We start from the raw sequence: 18,716 nt of genomic DNA on the forward strand, positions 1-18,716 counted from the left end.
GGAGCTCGCTGGGCCGCTGGGACACTACCCAGCTTCACGGTGCCCCCTTGCCTTCGGGACGTCACTGGGGCACATCAGAACTCCCCCTCTCCTTCCTACCCCCTCGCCTGCCTCTGTCTCTCCCCCCACTTCCCCCTCACGTCCCCCTGCCTGTTAATGTTTGGGCCTGTCAGGGCCAGGCGAGACAGACACAGAGACAGACAGAGAGACAGACACAGAGACAGACACAGAGACACAGAGCAGGAGGCAGAGAGAGACTCTATTGGCTCAGAGGTTGGCTGACCTGCTGTCAAACTGACCGTTAAAGGATTCTTAAAGACTTTGCTCCCTGATTACCCTACATGCTTTGTTCTTATAACCTTGTTATTGTTGAGAGTCTATAAATTGGATTGTGTGATGTGGTGGGGCGTGGGTGGGGGGCAGACCAGAGATATGATCAATGTGGTTGTTTGTCAGTATGTCACTGAAGAAACTCTGGAACACCATAGCCCCCCCACCCCCCAAACTCTATCCCCCAGTTGTCATAATCAACTGCTTAAAAACTTTACTCCAGAGCTAGTGCATAGCAGCAGCAGAGAGAGAGAGAGAGAGAGAGAGAGAGAGAGAGAGAGAGAGAGAGAGAGAGAGAGAGAGAGAGAGAGAGAGAGAGAAGAGAGAGAGAGAGAGAGAGAGAGAGAGAGAGAGAGAGAGAGAGAGAGAGAGAGAGAGAGAGAGAGAGAGAGAGAGAGAGAGAGAGAGAGAGAGAGAGAGAGAGAGAGAGAGAGAGAGAGAGAGAGAGAGAGAGAGAGAGAGAGAGAGAGAGAGAGAGAGAGAGAGAGAGAGAGAGAGAGAGAGAGAGAGAGAGAGAGAGAGAGAGAGAGAGAGAGAGAGAGAGAGAGAGAGAGAGAGAGAGAGAGAGAGAGAGAGAGAGAGAGAGAGAGAGAGAGAGAGAGAGAGAGAGAGAGAGAGAGAGAGAGAGAGAAAGGGAGAAAAGAGGGGGTAAGGCAGAGAGGGAAAGAAAAGAAGAGAGAAGAGGGGGGAAGTGAACAGAGAGGGAAAAAGAAAAGAGAGAGAGAAAAAGAGGGGGTAAGTGAACAGAGAGGGAAAAAGAAAAGAGAGAGTGAAGGAAGGAGGGAGGGAGGGAGAAAGACCCAGAGTGCGGAGGGGAGCTGAGTGAGAGAGTGGCTGCTGCCAGCTGTGTTGGAGGGCAGCCTCCAGACTGCTGAATAATTAGACTTCACTTTACATTATAAAAAACTGGTTTATGGCTCCAATCTGTTCTGTTGAGCAGGGACATGTCAGGGCATTCAACTAGCCAGCTACCACTACAGGCAGGATTAACTCTATCTGAACAGGGTGAGGGTAGGAGGGGGGTGGCGTGTTGCTGATGCTGTTTACGTGTTGCTGACGTGTTGTTGGCATGTTGCTGACGTGTTGTTGGCGTGTTGCTGCCATGTTTCATCGGTGATGCCAGCGTCCATCACCCAGCACTGTAAATTATCTACTCACTCCATGTAATTAACAACTCATGAATAATTCGACAGGAAACTAATATCTGAAATAAATACCCCCCAGTGTAAACTGTGCTATTTATGAGTATCACGGCAAATGTCAATCAAACGGCATTTAGTGTGCGTGTGTGTGTGTGTGTACAAGACCTGGGTTCAATTACTAATTACTTTCACATACATTTCGAAGTAAGTATTCAGATATATTATTTTGTTGAAAAGACAAGTAGTTGAATATTGGAATGTATTTGGAAACACTTGGAAAGTATTGACATGTATTTGAAAATACTAAAATACACTGACTCAAATACACTCATTTATTTTTTTGGGGTGATCCAATTTACATTTTAGTCATTAAGCAGACGCTCTTATCCAGAGCGACTTACAATTAGTGCATTCCCATGCATTTAAGCCATGTATTTGAAAATACTGTCAAATAGTATGCTATTTATATTAAATTATTTGAAAATACTTTCAAATACTTCCAATAGAGGTAGTTGATTCGGGCCACTCAAACACACAGAAAATAATAATAAAATACACATCCAGTGTGCAGGTCTGGTGTGCATGCCACATTGGCATGCAGCTGATATGAACTTGCTGTTTGTGAAGTTATTTCAGAGGAGGGTTGAACATCACAGAGTGCTGATGGTGAATCTCATCCACAGTAATTAACACAGCTAACTCAGAAACTCAGAAACAAACCCAAACATTTTGTTTCTCACTTAAATTATTAATTTATATTTCATATATCTCCTGAACCAGTTGAAGTTGGCACACTGTTGTCTTTTCATAGGCTATTTCCATTTTTCATATAAGAAGAAAACAGTGAAAGTGTGAATCAACAGCTACCGTTGTGTACAACGTACTTAACTGCTGAATGTATAATTTTCAGGCAAAACAAAGAAACAAAAGGGGACATACTCTATTGATGGTGAAGCTAACTTAAATGTATTTGCCCTCACTTTTGTTTAGAGAATTTCCCCATAATCTCCAAAAGTACAAATACATTTGAGTCCATCATAACACCAATAGAGTATTGAATGTCTTGAATACTTACACGTGACTTAACATAACAAAAAACAGAAGCAAGAAGAAAGTTGACAAATCAAATTAAACACAAACAAAGCACATGCTTGATGTCTATCTCTCTATGAAACACACTCACACATGACGCACAACAGTCACACAAAAACACACACACTTCATCTCACTGTCATGAACAAGACAAGACACCCACCCACCCACCCACCCACCCACCCACCCACCCACCCACCCACCCACCCACACACCCACCCACACACCCACAGTGGCAGTCTACTGACCGGTATTTGTCACATGCTGTATGTATTGCTGGGAGCAAGTGAGTGGAGCATTCTGTGGGTTCTTTTAGCTGCGAGTGCTAGGCCAGCCAGCGTACACTCTGGTTTGTCAATCGCCTGTCAACTCCTCGCTCTGAGACATATCCTCCCGAACACAGGGGAGACCGCATAATGCTCCAAATGAGGATGCACAAAAAATGGCTGCTACAGCTACAAAGCTCCTGACAAGAACTGTATTAGACCTTTATCATCCCAGTCAACTAGAGGAAGAAACGTACTATAGCTTGACAGTTAAAACACATAACATCTCACTTATTGGGCTAGTGCTGGCCATGGTTATTTAGTTATAAGTCTTTTGTTCTTACCTGCACCAAGACATAGAATCTCTTCTTCCATCTCTTCCACACATTTTTACCAATAGCCCATAGGTACCTAAGTAAACAAAAGCAATGGTTTAGTAACAGGTTGTGTGGACTATGGTGGATGTCCTTTCTACAGAGGCTGCTTTACAATATTCAACTTTGTGTTGCATCATTATGTCCTGAAAAAGTGGCATACTAAAAAAGCATATGCATTATTTTATGTTACAATTAAGAAAAAAGGCCAGAGGGGATGTGGTATATGGCCAATATACCATGGCTACGGGCTGTTTTTACGCATGACGCAACGCAGAGTATATGGCCAATATACAGTGGGGAGAACAAGTATTTGATCCAGAAAAAAAAATCCTGAAAATCACATTTTTATGATTTTTAAGTAAAATCATTTGCATTTTATTGCATGACATAAGTATTTGATCACCTACCAACCAGTAAGAATTCCGGCTCTCACAGACCTGTTAGTTTTTATTTAAGAAGCCCTCCTGTTCTCCACTCATTACCTGTATTAACTGCACCTGTTTGAACTTGTTACCTTTATAAAAGACACCTGTCCACACACTCAATCAAACAGACTCCAACCTCTCCACAATGGCCAAGACCAGAGAGCTGTGTAAGGACATCAGGGATAAAATTGTAGACCTGCACGAGGCTGGGATGGGCTACAGGACAATAGGCAAGCAGCTTGGTGAGAAGGCAACAACTGTTGGCGCAATTATTAGAAAATGGAAGAAGTTCAAGATGACGGTCAATCACCCTCGGTCTGGGGCTCCATGCAAGATCTCACCTCGTGGGGCATCAATGATCATGAGGAAGGTGAGGGATCAGCCCATAACTACATGGCAGGACCTGGTCAATGACCTGAAGAGAGCTGGGACCACAGTCTCAAAGAAAACCATTAGTAACACATTACGCCGTCATGGATTAAAATCCTGCAGCGCACACAAGGTCCCCCTGCTCAAGCCAGCGCATGTCCAGGCCCGTCTGAAGTTTGCCAATGACCATCTGGATGATCCAGAGGAGGAATGGGAGAAGGTCATGTGGTCTGATGAGACAAAAATAGAGCTTTTGGTCTAAACTCCACTCGCCGTGTTTGGAGGAAGAAGAAGGATGAGTACAACCCCAAGAACACCATCCCAACCGTGAAGCATGGAGGTGGAAACATCATTCTTTGGGGATGCTTTTCTGCAAAGGGGACAGGACGACTGCAACCGTTTGAGGGGAGGATGGATGGGGCCATGTATCGCGAGATCTTGGCCAACAACCTCCTTCCCTCAGTAAGAGCATTGAAGATGGGTCGTGGCTGGGTCTTCCAGCATGACAACGACCCGAAACACACAGCCAGGGCAACTAAGGAGTGGCTCCGTAAGAAGCATCTCAAGGTCCAAGAGTGGCCTAGCCAGTCTCCAGACCTGAACACAATAGAAAATCTTTGGAGGGAGCTGAAAGTCCTTATTGCCCAGCGACAGCCCCGAAACCTGAAGGTTCTGGAGAAGGTCTGTATGGAGGAGTGGGCCAAAATCCCTGCTGCAGTGTGTGCAAACCTGGTCAAGACCTACAGGAAACGTATGATCTCTGTAATTGCAAACAAAGGTTTCTGTACCAAATATTAAGTTCTGCTTTTCTGATGTATCAAATACTTATGTCATGCAATAAAATGCAAATGCTTTACTTAAAAATCATACAATGTGATTTTCTGGATTTTGAAGTGTACATATGATAAAAATTACAGACCTCTACATGCTTTGTAAGTAGGAAAACCTGCAAAATCGGCAGTGTATCAAATACTTGTTCTCCCTACTGTACCACAAACACCTGAGGTGCCTTATTACTATTATAAACTGGTTACCAACGTAATTAGAGCAGTAAAAATACATGTTTTGTCATACCCATGGTATACGGTCTGATATACCACGGCTTTCAGCCAATCAGCATTCAGTGCTCGAACCATCCAGTTTATAATGATAAATATACAAAACATTATGAACACATGCTCTTTCCATAACATAGACTGACCAGGTGAATCCAGGTGAAAGCTATGATCCCTTATTGATGTCACTTGTTAAATACACTTCAACCAGTATAGATGAAGGGGAGGAGACATGTTAAAGAAGGTTTTTAAACCTTAAGACAATTGAGACATGGATTGTGTATGTGTGCCATTCAGAGGGTGAATGGGCAAGACAAAAGATTGAAGTGCCTTTGAACGAGATATGGTAGTAGGTGCCAGGCACACTGGTTTGTGTCAAGAACTGCAACACTGCTGGGTTTTTCACGCTCAACAGTTTCCTGTGTGTATCAAGAATGGTCCACCACCCAAAGGACATCCTGCCAACTTGACACAACTGTGGGAAGCATTGGAGTCAACATGGGCCAGCATCACTGTGGAACACTTTCGAGTCCATGCCCCAACGAATTGAGGCTGTTCTGATGGCAAAAGGGAGGGGTGCAACTCAATATTAGGAAGGTGTTCTTAATGTTTTGTACACTCAGTGTATACATCACCTTGAGCAAATGGAAGTTGGCAAACAATAACAGAGATGCTTGTGCTTAGGGTTGCAAAGCTACCGGTAATTTACCAAAGTTACTGGAATCTTCAGTAATTTGGGTAATTAACAGAATATCTATGGCAATCTATCATAACTTTGGTAATTTATAATTGAATAACATATTTTTTTTATTGTTCATATATATTATTAATGTATTATATCTGTGTCCATATTGTCCATGAGTTTAGTACATAGACCATATGTTTCAAGAGAACAACAGCCTAATTAATGAAAAAAGTCTGTAATAAACAATGGCATTATTTTCAATTAACTCTGCAACTCTTCCAACTTTCACATTTTTCACAACTGCCACCAGTTTGTCACCGAGACATTGACAACAAATAAATGCTGACATATCAAAATAAAAAAACTGTTAAAAAATATTTCAGGCTGAAACCCTCATATTAAACACCAATGATATTCACAAAGTGTATGGTTTATATATAGGATAATGTTTAACAGCTGTCATTCTATATTTTTATTGAATTATTTCAGATATTTTACGTGGTAAGGCCACACAGAGGGCCAGAGATGATTACAGACACCTGTGATAATCAGAAGAACCGAAAAGGGCCACTAGATGTCTTGTAATAGATTACATAGAATCCTTGAAAGATACCAAAATTCTGGTAGTTTGCTGGTAAACTGAAAGTTTCCAGTAATATACATTCCCTTTGCAACCCTACTTGTGCTACAGTAAAATGTCTCTACTGACCTCTTATGGTTAAAAGTTATTACTGCTACCTTTTACTGTGGCAAGGGTTTAGAGCAAAGGCTACCTTGTTTGTGCATGGGTTTAAAGTGGGAAATTAACGGTTTTCTGGTATTTACTTAATTCACAGCAGAACATGGTTCGTGGATGGGAGTGCCATGAATTCCCCTGACACATCCAGAACTCCAGCTACAGTATGTGCCAGTGGACATCCCTACATGTGGGTATGATCACTGCGCTTTGGTTTGATGAGTGCTATCAGTCTTGAGTCTGTGGAAGTACAGAATTAGTTGTGTTGTTTCTTGTTGTGTTGTGAAGAGATCAGATGAAGGAGAAGGAGGGCTTTGGAAAAGAACATCTGAGGGTGAGAACCCCAGCTCTGCCTGCCTCTGCCAACTCTTTCCCCTGGTTGGGCTAGCCTCCCTCTGGCTGTGTACCCTCCTGTTTAGTTTAGGGGCGTCAGGGCTTGTCGCTCTGAATAAACTAGTGCCCAAGGAGCAGCGGGCAAGGGGGCTGCCAGCAGCCTGTCAGGCAGAGGCTGGTACAGGGAGCTAAGGGCCCCAATGCAGGCTACTGTAGGGCCACCCCAGGAACAGATCAGGCCCCACAGGCCCTGTACAGGAAGCATATGGAGGAGTGAGTGAGGGAGACAGGCGGAGCGCCTCAAAACCCAGACACTAGGCAGCACTTAGGCTTCCCCCATAGAGCAGGACGTGCACACGTACACACACAATGGAGGACACCGGAGGAGGGAGGAAGGAAGGAGTGTGACGTTAACGTGTCCTTATGTCTCTGAGTTGGTGCTGTCGCATCACTTCTATCACTAGCCATCAGCCTAATCACAATCATTATTTGTTATTTGATCTGGGGTGAGGAGGGTGCCAATACCTTTTACTTGATATCCATTCATGACAGTCAGAGTTCTTACTCTTTTTCAATGTTCTCTTTAACTCAGTCAATACCAATAGGCTGCAGGCAACATTTGAGGGGTTCTGACCCGGTTCTAAACCCCTCCTGAATTGTGTGTTTTGCCTACACACTTCCTTTGTTCTGAATCCACCCATAGCAGCCATTCAACTGTGTGGTCTACAGAGGCTGAGATATTGAGGAGTTTGTGAGACAAGACACCATCCCGAAAACGGTTCTTCTCATGAAAAAGCAGTGAAGTACTGAAGGAGAAGACTTCCTTTTGTTCTTTCACAAAAATTATGTAGGCTTGATAAATGCAGTAGCACAATATTTGAAAAATGTAAATGTTCAGATGTCACAGTGCCAATTACACAGTAATGCTCAATGTATGTTGAAGATAATAGTTTAAAGGTCAAGATAAAGTAAAGGTTGCCTGTTTTGGTCTTGGTCGATCGTCTCTGTTCTGGAAGTGTGTGTTATGCAGTCAGTACCACTAGATGGAAGCAAACCATTGTTTGATCTAGAGTTTCAGCGCAGCGTAACTTACCCACAGTGCTTCATGTTTTGTGGCTTGTCCATGCGGATAGCCAGTTTGATCTTCAGGTCACTGTCAGGGCAGCCTTTGGACACAGACATCTTATGTAGTTCTGACTGTTTGGGACTGTTGGGGGTCGGATGGAGCACAACCTGGAAGCACAATGGCATATCCAGTATACCTATTATACAAGTCAAGTCAAGTCATACATAAAGCACACAGCCATGTAAGGTTGTATCAATATATATGTCTATGTATATGTATAAGATAGTATCAATGTATACACCATATTCATGTCAAAATAGCAACTGTTTTGAAATGTGAAAAACGAGTTTGCTGCTAACTATGGCTCCAGTCGTGTAGGCTCTTACCCTGCCCAGCTCTTTGTCCTCCAGGGCCAGTACTCCTGTGCTCTCAGTAAACAGCTTCACCTTGACGGCTGGGAGGGGGTGTGTGGTGGTGAAGTCCCCCTGGGTCCCCCAGCTGGAACACACACAAGACCACAGGGAGAGACAAGGGTTAAATAGTGACATGATATGTTTCACATGGAAATGGGTGTCCTGTTTCTCTGTTACAGATAATTTATTAATCACACATTTTATCTTTTCACAGAAGAGTGAGAAGAGAATTTGAATGTTAAAATCCACTTTATTGTATCAAGACACTACACTACAGCAGTGAGGAGAGAGAGAGAGCGAGCGAGAGAGTGTGTGTGTGTGTGTACAACACTGATGTATTCAGAAGACACACTCTGAGGAAGAGATAGTACAGGGAAATCTTGACAGCACAAGCACTATTCATAATTCCTAGATCACTCAGCATGCCTTTGGGATACATCTCAACCATCTGTGTCACTTCGTACTGATGGGCTGTATCTCCTTTCTATGTGGTCTCATATCTGTGACGAAAATCCCAAGTTTTGCACTTAAGTCCTGTACTCACGGCGGTTACCATCTATGAAGCATTTCCCAGATGTGATGGATCCACAGCGTGAGTATTACTTTGTAACGTTTAACTACTATACAAGTCTGTAAGCGGAATATACAGTAAGTGGTATCTCTGGCACACCCAACTGAAGAAGGAGATGGAGGGTGTTTGAGAGGGGATGCTATTATAGAGTGTCGTGAAAACTGTTGATAACGTGATTCAAGTTCATTGTGCCACAGGGTTATTGTTGGTAGAGAGCATATACTGTACCTACAGTGAGGGAAAAAAGTATTTGATCCCCTGCTTATTTTGTACGTTTGCCCACTGACAAAGAAATGATCAGTCTATAATTTTAATGGTAGGTTTATATGAACAGTAAGAGACAGAATAACAATACAAAAATCCAGAAAAACGCATGTCAAAAATGTTATAAATTGATTTGCATTTTAATGAGGGAAATAAGTATTTGACCCCCTCTCAATCAGAAAGATTTCTGGCTCCCAGGTGTCTTTTATACAGTTAACGAGCTGAGATTAGGAGCACAATCTTAAAGGGAGTGCTCCTAATCTCAGCTTGTTACCTGTATAAAAGACACCTGTCCACAGAAGCAATCAATCAATCAGATTCCAAACTCTCCAGCATGGCCAAGACCAAAGAGCTCTCCAAGGATGTCAGGGACAAGATTGTAGACCTACACAAGGCTGGAATGGGCTACAAGACCATCGCCAAGCAGCTTGGTGAGAAGGTGACAACAGTTGGTGCGATTATTCGCAAATGGAAGAAACACAAAATAACTGTCAATCTCCCTCGGCCTGGGGCTCCATGCAAGATCTCACCTCATGGAGTTGCAATAATCATGAGAACGGTGAGAAATCAGCCCAGAACTACACGGGAGGTTCTTGTCAATGATCTCAAGGCAGCTGGGACTATAGTCACCAAGAAAACAATTGGTAACACACTACGCCGTGAAGGAAATCCTGCAGCACCCGCAAGGTCTACTGCTCAAGAAAGCACATATACAGGCCCGTCTGAAGTTTGCCAATGAACATCTGAATGATTCAGAGGAGAACTGTGTGAAAGTGTTGTGGTCAGATGAGACCAAAATGGAGCTCTTTGGCATCAACTCAACTCGACGTATTTGGAGGAGGAGGAATGCTGCCTATGACCCCAAGAACACCATCCCCACCGTCAAACATGGAGGTGGAAACATTGGGGTGTATAGCTTTGGGGGTGTTTTTCTGCTAAGGGGACAGGAGAACTTCACCGCATCAAAGGGATGATGGACGGGGCCATGTACCGTCAAATCTTGGGTGAGAACCTCCTGCCCTCAGCCAGGGCATTGAAAATGGGTCATGGATGGGTATTCCAGCATGACAATGACCCAAAACACACGGCCAAGGCAACAAAGGAGTGGCTCAAGAAGAAGCACATTAAGGTCCTGGAGTGGCCTAGCCAGTCTCCAGACCTTAATCCCATAGAAAATCTGTGGAGGGAGCTGAAGGTTCGAGTTGCCAAACGTCAGCCTCGAAACCTTAATGACTTGGAGAAGATCTGCAAAGAGGAGTGGAACAAAATCCCTCCTGAAATGTGTGCAAACCTGGTGGCCAACTACAAGAAACGTCTGACCTCAGTGATTGCCAACAAGGGTTTTGCCACCAGGTACTAACTCATGTTTTGCAGAGGGGTCAAATACTTATTTCCCTCATTAAAATGCAAATCAATTTATAACATTTTTGACATGCGTTTTTCTGTATTTTTTTGTTGTTATTGTGTCTCTCACTGTTCAAATAAACCTACCATTAAAATTATAGACTGATCATGTCTTTGTCAGTGGGCAAATGTACAAAATCAGCAGGGGATCAAATACTTTTTTCCCTCACTGTACATAACCAGCAATAACGTTATCTAACGTCATTAGCTAAGTTACATCAGAGAGGTCATGATATTCCAGTATCTCTGGTTATACTCACCACCATCAGTCGTTGCACACCAAGCTAGCGTTACTGGTGCAGCCTTGGGGACCGACGAACTCCAACCACCTATTCCACATTCTAGGGTCCTTCGGCAGGGCATGCAAACCACAGAACTTTGACTGTGGAGGCATTGTTAATCCGTATAGGGGTTTTCAGTCTGCCGTCCTTTGAACACGTTTGGGGTGATGAAATGGAGCCCCATTAAAATGAAGGGAATCGAAGTGGGCAGAGGGGCATGGAGCTTGGCAAAAGGGGGCATGATTTGTTGACATAATTGTAATCCAAACCCAACCTTCATTTACTCGTTGTGAAGCACTGAGGTTCCAAACTTATTTTAGATGAGACTGACTTTATTACCAAAATTATCCTATTTACACTTTGTAGTCAATTTTGACACAATAATAAATGTTTCTGACTGATATCGATGACACATAGGCCGTTTCCAAAGGGATTAGTTGCTTTTTAGGGGCAGTCGCTCTTTAAATGACCAAGGATAAGCAGCCTAAGACTCTGGATGGTTCAGCTGAGATGGAAAAGGACAGAGTTGGTGTCCAGTTAAACATACTTCTTTCCATCCTACCACATACTAACGCACTTACACACACAAAGTCAGACACCATTCAAGCAATTAATGATGTCTAAAACAGTGGTGGTGTCACGCCCTGGCTCTGGGGACTCTTAAATGTTGAGCCAGGGTGTGTAGTTTCTATGTTGTGTTTTCTATGTTTAGTTTCTAGATCGTTTAGATCTATGTTGGCCAGGGTGGTTCCCAATCAGAGGCAGCTGTAGCTCGTTGTCTCTGATTGGGGACCATACTTAGGTAGCCTGTTGGCACTAGTGGGTTGTGGGATCTTGTTCCGTGTAAGGTATGTTGTTTGTGTGCTACCTTGGACTTCACGTTTCGTTTGTTGTTTTGGTTGTGTGTATATTCGTTAAATAAACATGAATGCATATCACGCTGCGCCTTGGTCCTTCTCGTTCGTTAACGATCGTGACAGGTGGCTGTGAGAGGGGCGAGCCCTGCACCCTCACTCCTGGACAAATACATCAACGTGTACAGCAGCGGCTCAACTGGCAAATTAGAGAGCGGCAATCAGGGAACGAAATAAACATTGCACCTACTGTGTATCATTGACCTTGACTTCTACAGTGCCTTGCAATAGTATTCATCCCCCTTGGCGTTTTTACTATTTTGTTGCATTACAACCTGTAATTTAAATGGATTTTTATTTGGATTTCATGTAATGGACATACACAAAATAGTCCAAATTGCTGAAGGGAAATGAAAATAAACTTATTTCAAAAAATTCTAAAAAATAAAGTTAAAGTGGTGCGTGCATATGTATTCACCCCCTTTGCTATGAACCCCCTAAATAAGATCTGGTGCAACCAATTACCTTCAGAAGTCACATAATTAGTTAGATAAAGTCTACCTGTGTGCAATCTAAGTGTCACATGATCTGTCACATGATCTAAGTGTAAATATACACCTGTTCTGAAAGGCCCCATTGTCTGCAACACCACGAAGGAAGGGGCACCACCAAGCAAGCGGCACCATGAAGACCAAGGAGCTCTCCAAACAGGTCAGGGACAAAGTTGTGGAGAAGTACAGATCAGGGTTGGGTTATAAGAAAAATCTGAAACTTTGAACATCCCACGGATTGCTTAAAGAAAAAAATAAGCAAACACATTTGGTGTTCGCCAAAAGGCATTTCGGACACTCCCCAAACATATGGAAGAAGGTACTCTGGTCAGATGAGACTAAAATTGAGCTTTTTGGCCATCAAGGAAAACGCTATGTCTGGCACAAACCCAACACCTCTCATCACCCCGAGAACACCATCAATGTTTTTCATCGGCAGGGACTGGGAAACTGGTCAGAATTGAAGGAATGATGGATGGCGCTAAATACAGGGAAATTCTTGAGGGAAACCTGTTTCAGTCTTCCAGAGATTTGAGACTGGGACGGAGGTTCACCTTCCAGCAGGACAATGACCCTAAGAATACTGCTAAAGCAACACTTGAGTGGTTTAATCTGAAATATTTAAATGTCTTGGAATGGCCTAGTCAAAGCCCAGACCTCAATCCAATTGAGAATCTGTGGTATGACTTAAAGATTGCTGTACACCAGCGGAACCCATCCAACATGAAGGAGCTGGAGCAGTTTTGCCTTGAAGAATGGGCAAAAATCCCAGTGGCTAGATGTGCCAAGCTTATAGAGACATACCCCAAGAGACTTGCAGCTGTAATTGCTGCAAAAGGTGGCTCTACAAAGTATTGACTTTGGGGGGGTGATTAGTTATGCACGCTCAAGTTTTCAGTTTTTTTGTCTTATTTCTTGTTTGTTTCACAATAAATAATATTTTGCATCTTCAAAGTGGTAGGCATGTTGTGTAAATCAAATGATACAAACCCCCCCAAAAAATCAAATTTAATTCCTGGTTGTAAGGCAACAAAATAGGAAAAATGCCAAGGGGGTGAATACTTTCGCAAGCCACTGTATAAACACACACACACCCCTGTGAAAACAGTAGACTTGTTGTTAGAAGGTAATCTAGTTGGGTTTTTCTCTGTAATCTAGTTGGGTTGTTCTCTGTAATCTATACTGAACAAAAATATAAACGCAACATGCAACAATTTAAACGATTTTGCTGAGTTACAGTTCATATAAGAAAATCATCAATTTAAATAAATAAATTAGGCCCTAATCTATGGATTTCACATGACTGTGCAGGAGCGCAGCGATGGGTGGGCCTGCGAGGGCATAGACCCACCCACTTGGGAGCCAGGCCCAGCCAATCATAATGAGTTTTTCCCCACAAAAGGGCTTTATTACAGACAGAAATACTCCTCCGTTTCATCAGCTGTCCGGGTAGCTGGTCTCAGACGATCCCGCAGCTGAAGAAGCCGGATGTGGAGGTCATGGTCTGGCGAGGTTACACGTGGTCTGCAGTTGTGAGACCGGTTGAACATACTGCCAAATTCTCTAAAACGAATTTTCAATTCTCTGGCAACAGCTCTGGTGGACATTCCTGCAGTCAGCATGCCAATTGCATGCTCCCTCAAAACTTGAGACATCTGTGGCATTGTGTTGTTTGACAAAACTGCACATTTTAGAGTGGCCTTTTATTGTCCCCAATACAAGGTGCACCTGTGTAATGATCATGCTGTTTAATCAGCTTCTTGATATGCCACACCTGGACTTTTTTATTAACCGAGTCACTGGTGCTTCCTGCTTTATAAGCAAAAACTAAAGCAGGAAGCACCAGTGACTCGGTTAATAAAAAAGTGGTCAGATGACGCAGATGCTAAGCTACAGGACTGTTTTGCCAGCACAGACTGGAACATGTTCCGGGATTCTTCAGACAGCATTGAGGAGTACACCACATCAGTCACTGGCTTCATCAATAAGTGCATCGATGATGTCGTCACCACAGTGACCGTACGTACATACCCCAACCAGAAGCCATGGATTACAGGAAACATCCGCACTGAGCTAAAGGGTAGAGCTGCCGCTTTCAAGGAGCGGGACTCTAACCCGGACGCTTATAAGAAATCCCGCTATGCCCTCCGACGAACCATCAAACAGGCAAAGAGTCAATACAGGACTAAGATTGAATCGTACTACACTGGCTCTGACGCTCGTCGGATGTGGCAGGGCTTGAAAACTATTACAGACTACAAAGGGAAGCACAGCCGCGAGCTGCCCTGTGACACAAGCCTACCAGACGAGCTAAACCACTTCTATGCTCGCTTCGAGGAAAGCAACACTGAAGCATGCATGAGAGCACCAGCTGTTCCGGATGACTATGTGATCACGCTCTCCGTAGCCGATGTGAGTAAGACTTTTAAGCAGGTCAACATTCACAAGGCCGCAGGGCGAGACGGATTACCAGGACGTGTACTCCGAGCATGTGCTGACCAACTGGCAAGTGTCTTCACTGACATTTTCAACATGTCCCTGACTGAGTCTGTAATACCAACATGTTTCAAGCAGACCACCATAGTCCCCGTGCCCAAGGACTCTAAGATAACCTGCCTAAATGACTACCGACCCGTAGCACTGACGTCTGTAGCCATGAAGTGCTTTGAAAGGCTGGTCATGACTCACATCAACAGCATTATCCCAGAAACCCTAGACCCACTCCAATTTGCATACCGCCCCAACAGATCCACAGATGATGCAATCTCTATTGCACTCCACACTGCCCTTTCTCACCTGGACAAGAGGAACACCTACGTGAGAATGCTATTAATTGACTACAGCTCAGCATTCAACACCATAGTGCCCTCTAAGCTCATCACTAAGCTAAGGATCCTGGGACTAAACACCTCCCTCTGCAACTGGATCCTGGACTTCCTGACGGGCCGCCCCCAGGTGGTAAGGGTAGGTAACAACACACCTGCCACACTGATCCTCAACACGGGGGCCCCTCAGGGGTGCGTGCTCAGTCCCCTCCTGTACTCCCTGTTCACCCATGACTGCATGGCCAGGCACGACTCCAACACCATCATTAAGTTTGCCGACGACACAACAGTGGTAGGCCTGATCACCGACAACGATGCGACAGCCTATAGGGAGGAGGTCAGAGACCTGGCCGTGTGGTGCCAGGACAACAACCTCTCCCTCAACGTGACCAAGACAAAGGAGATGATTGTGGACTACAGGAAAAAAAAGAGGACTGAGCACGCCCCATTCTCATCGACGGGGCTGTAGTGGAACAGGTTGAGAGCTTCAAGTTCCTTGGTGTCCACATCACCAACGAACTATCATGGTCCAAACACACCAAGACAGTCGTGAAGAGGGCACGACAAAGCCTATTCCCCCTCAGGAGACTGAAAAGATTTGGCATGGGTCCTCAGATCCTCAAAAAATTCTACAGCTGCACCATCGAGAGCATCCTGACTGGTTGCATCACCGCCTGGTATGGCAACTGCTTGGCCTCCGACCGCAAGGCACTACAGAGGGTAGTGCGTACGGCCCAGTACATCACTGGGGCCAAGCTTCCTGCCATCCATGACCTCTATACCAGGCGGTGTCAGAGGAAGGCCCTCAAAATTGTCAAAGACTCCAGCCACCCTAGTCATAGACTGTTCTCTCTGCTACCGCACGGCAAGCGGTACCGGAGTGCCAAGTCTAGGTCCAAAAGACTTCTCAACAGCTTCTACCCCCAAGCCATAAGATTCCTGAACAGCTAATCATGGCTACCCAGACTATTTGCACTGCCCCCCCACCCCATCCTTTTACACTGCTGCTACTCTGTTAATTATTTATGCATAGTCACTTTAACTCTACCCACATGTACATATTACTTCAACTACCTCAACTAGCCGGTGCCCCCGCACATTGACTCTGCACCGGTATCCCCCTGTATATATAGCCTCCCTACTGTTATTTTATTTTACTTCTGCTCTTTTTTTCTCAACACTTTTTTTTGTTGTTGTTTTATTATTACTTTTTTGTTAAAAAGAAATGCACTGTTGGTTAAGGGCTGTAAGTAAGCATTTCACTGTAATGTCTGCACCTGTTGTATTCGGTGCATGTGGCCAATAAAATTTGATTTGATTTGATTTGATTTGTCCGGTGGATGGATGATCTTGGCAAAGGAGAAATGCTCACTAACAGGGATGTAAACAAATCTGTGCACAACATTTGAGAGAAATAGGGATCTTTTATTTCAGCTCATGAAACATGGGACCAACACCTTACATGTTGCGTTTATATTTTTGTTCAGTATAGTTGGGTTGTTCTCTGTAATCTAGTTGGGTTGTTCTCTGTAATCTAGTTAGGTTGTAATCTATCATGCTCCTGGCTCTTCCTATGGGCAGATTCACTCTCTTAGGGTGTTTTCACACTTGGTCCCTTCCAGACAATATTTTAAAACTCTGTGCGGTTCGCTTTCATTTTTTGTGCAGTGTGAACACTCCAAAGGAACTCAGACCCCTCAAAAGAGCCCCCGAAGCGAACCGAACTGAGACCATCTCGAGAGGTGGTCTGAGTTCGGTTCGCTTGAATTCCCCGGTCCGGTTCCCTTTTTTAGGACAATGTGAACGCAAAGCTCCCCAGGTTCGCTTGTCATTATTCCCGCACCACACACTAGACTACTGCAACACAGTTTCCCCTGCCATAAACCTTCATATTGGTGCCACAAAAGAGAGAAGATGTGCAGGTTCGCAGTTTGTTTTTGTATATTGATTAGCGATTGTCACAGACGCACAGAAATTCCAAAATGTGTGGAGTTTTTAGTTCAAATTATTTGTTTGCAATATGTGATCTATAGGCTAAGATAGCTTAATTAGCTGTTTATTGATTGTGGGGTTTGAGTAGTGTGAGAAGACAACATATTTGATGAGAATCACAACAACATCCTTCTGATCCAAGATGGCGTAGTAGTGCAGTTGTGTTTTTATCGTATGTCTGTAAATAGCCTGTAAATACCCTATTTTTCGTACATATTTCCCTATCAGACTTTTCATCCTTCTACAAGATATACTTTCCTGCAACCCGCCTCACTCAATGTGGAACGGATTCTATTATTGACTTACCTTTATCTAGAATCTCCAGTTGAAACTAGCTAGCCAGCTAACTAGCTACTTGCTATTAGCCACAGCTAGCGGTGTTTCACCCAGAACATTGGATTTTTTTTCTGCGGGATTAATTTTAATCACTGGACATTGATCACCGGATATTCGGCCAGTCTGCACAGCGCGTTATCGACCCAGAACATATCAGTTTTTCCGCCGGAATCACTGAATCGCTGGACCTTTAACTCCCGGATTCATCGCTACCAGCTAGCTACAACAAAACGGACGCTGTGGTCTGGCTAATCATCCTGAGCTAGGCCCATCTCCCGGCTATCTACCTCTCTGTCAACCGGACGGGACCACCTAGTGTTGACACGGAGCCCCGCCGATCCTACACGACTGGTCTGCCGACGAAATCGTCTGATGTGGTTACGACGTTAACCCACGAAGATTCCATCCATCTGCTAGCCCTGGCCCGCTAGCACACGCTAGCCGTGGCCTCTTACTCACTAGTACTTCACCACCGGACCTTATGATAACTCAGCTATACAGCTGATATCTGCTGGACTGTTCCTTTTTACGGTACTACATCCTGTTTATGTTTAGCCTCAGCCCAAACATGGTTAGTTTATTGTTGTTTCGGTTATTTCTAATTGTACTATATCACTGTAGACCCCCAGCCTAGCTAAACCTGCCTTAGATAGCTCCTTTGCCCCTCCCCCTATACACGCGGAGACCGACTCAATTGATGCCTCCAGCGATGCTATCTCTTTCATTGTTACCCAACGCTTAGGTTTACCTCCACTTTACTCATATCCTTCCATATCCTTGTCTGTACATAATGCCCTGAATCTTTTCTATAACACACGGAAATCTGCCCCCTTTATTCTATGTACCCAACGCACTAGAAGACCAGTTCTTAAAGCCTTTAGCCGTATCCTTATTCTAGTCCTCCTCTGTTCCTCTGGTGATGTAGAGGCTAACCCAGGCCCTGCAGCCCTCAGTATCACTCCTACTCCCCAGGCGCTATCATTTGATGACTTCTGTAATCGCAAAAGTCTTGGTTTCTTGCACATAAATATCAGAAGTCTACTTCCTAAGTTTGAGTTATTCACTGCGTTAGCACACTCTGCCAACCCTGATGTTCTAGCAGTGTCTGAATCCTGGCTCAGGAAGGCCACCAAAAATTCTGAAATTTCCATCCCCAACTATAACATTTTCCGTCTAGATAGAACTGCCAAAGAGGGTGGAGTTGCAATCTACTGTAGAGATAGCCTGCAGAGCGCTATCATACTATCCAGGTCTGTGCCCAAACAGTTTGAGCTTCTACTTCTAAAAATCCACCTTTCCAGAAATAAGTCTCTCACTGTTGCCGCTTGCTACAGACCCCCTCAGCCCCC

The 18,716-nt window shown here is 44.2% G+C and overlaps 1 protein-coding gene across 5 annotated transcripts in view; it reads right to left on the reverse strand.

Annotated features, from left to right (window-relative positions):
• LOC121574945 (calcium-dependent secretion activator 1) overlaps nt 1-18,716 on the reverse strand; it is a 182,433-nt gene that overhangs the window by 87,524 nt on the left and 76,193 nt on the right. For all 5 annotated transcript variants that reach the window (XM_045222924.1, XM_045222923.1, XM_045222922.1 and 2 more), the window contains exons 7-9: nt 8,263-8,374; nt 7,904-8,043; nt 3,175-3,241 (exon numbers count right to left, since the gene is read on the reverse strand). In XM_045222924.1, the coding sequence (XP_045078859.1) occupies nt 3,175-3,241; nt 7,904-8,043; nt 8,263-8,374 (319 nt within the window). The remainder of the gene's footprint in view (nt 1-3,174; nt 3,242-7,903; nt 8,044-8,262; nt 8,375-18,716) is intronic.

Source organism: Coregonus clupeaformis, chromosome 10, assembly GCF_020615455.1.
Source record: "Coregonus clupeaformis isolate EN_2021a chromosome 10, ASM2061545v1, whole genome shotgun sequence".
NCBI classification, from domain to species: Eukaryota; Metazoa; Chordata; class Actinopteri; order Salmoniformes; family Salmonidae; genus Coregonus; species Coregonus clupeaformis.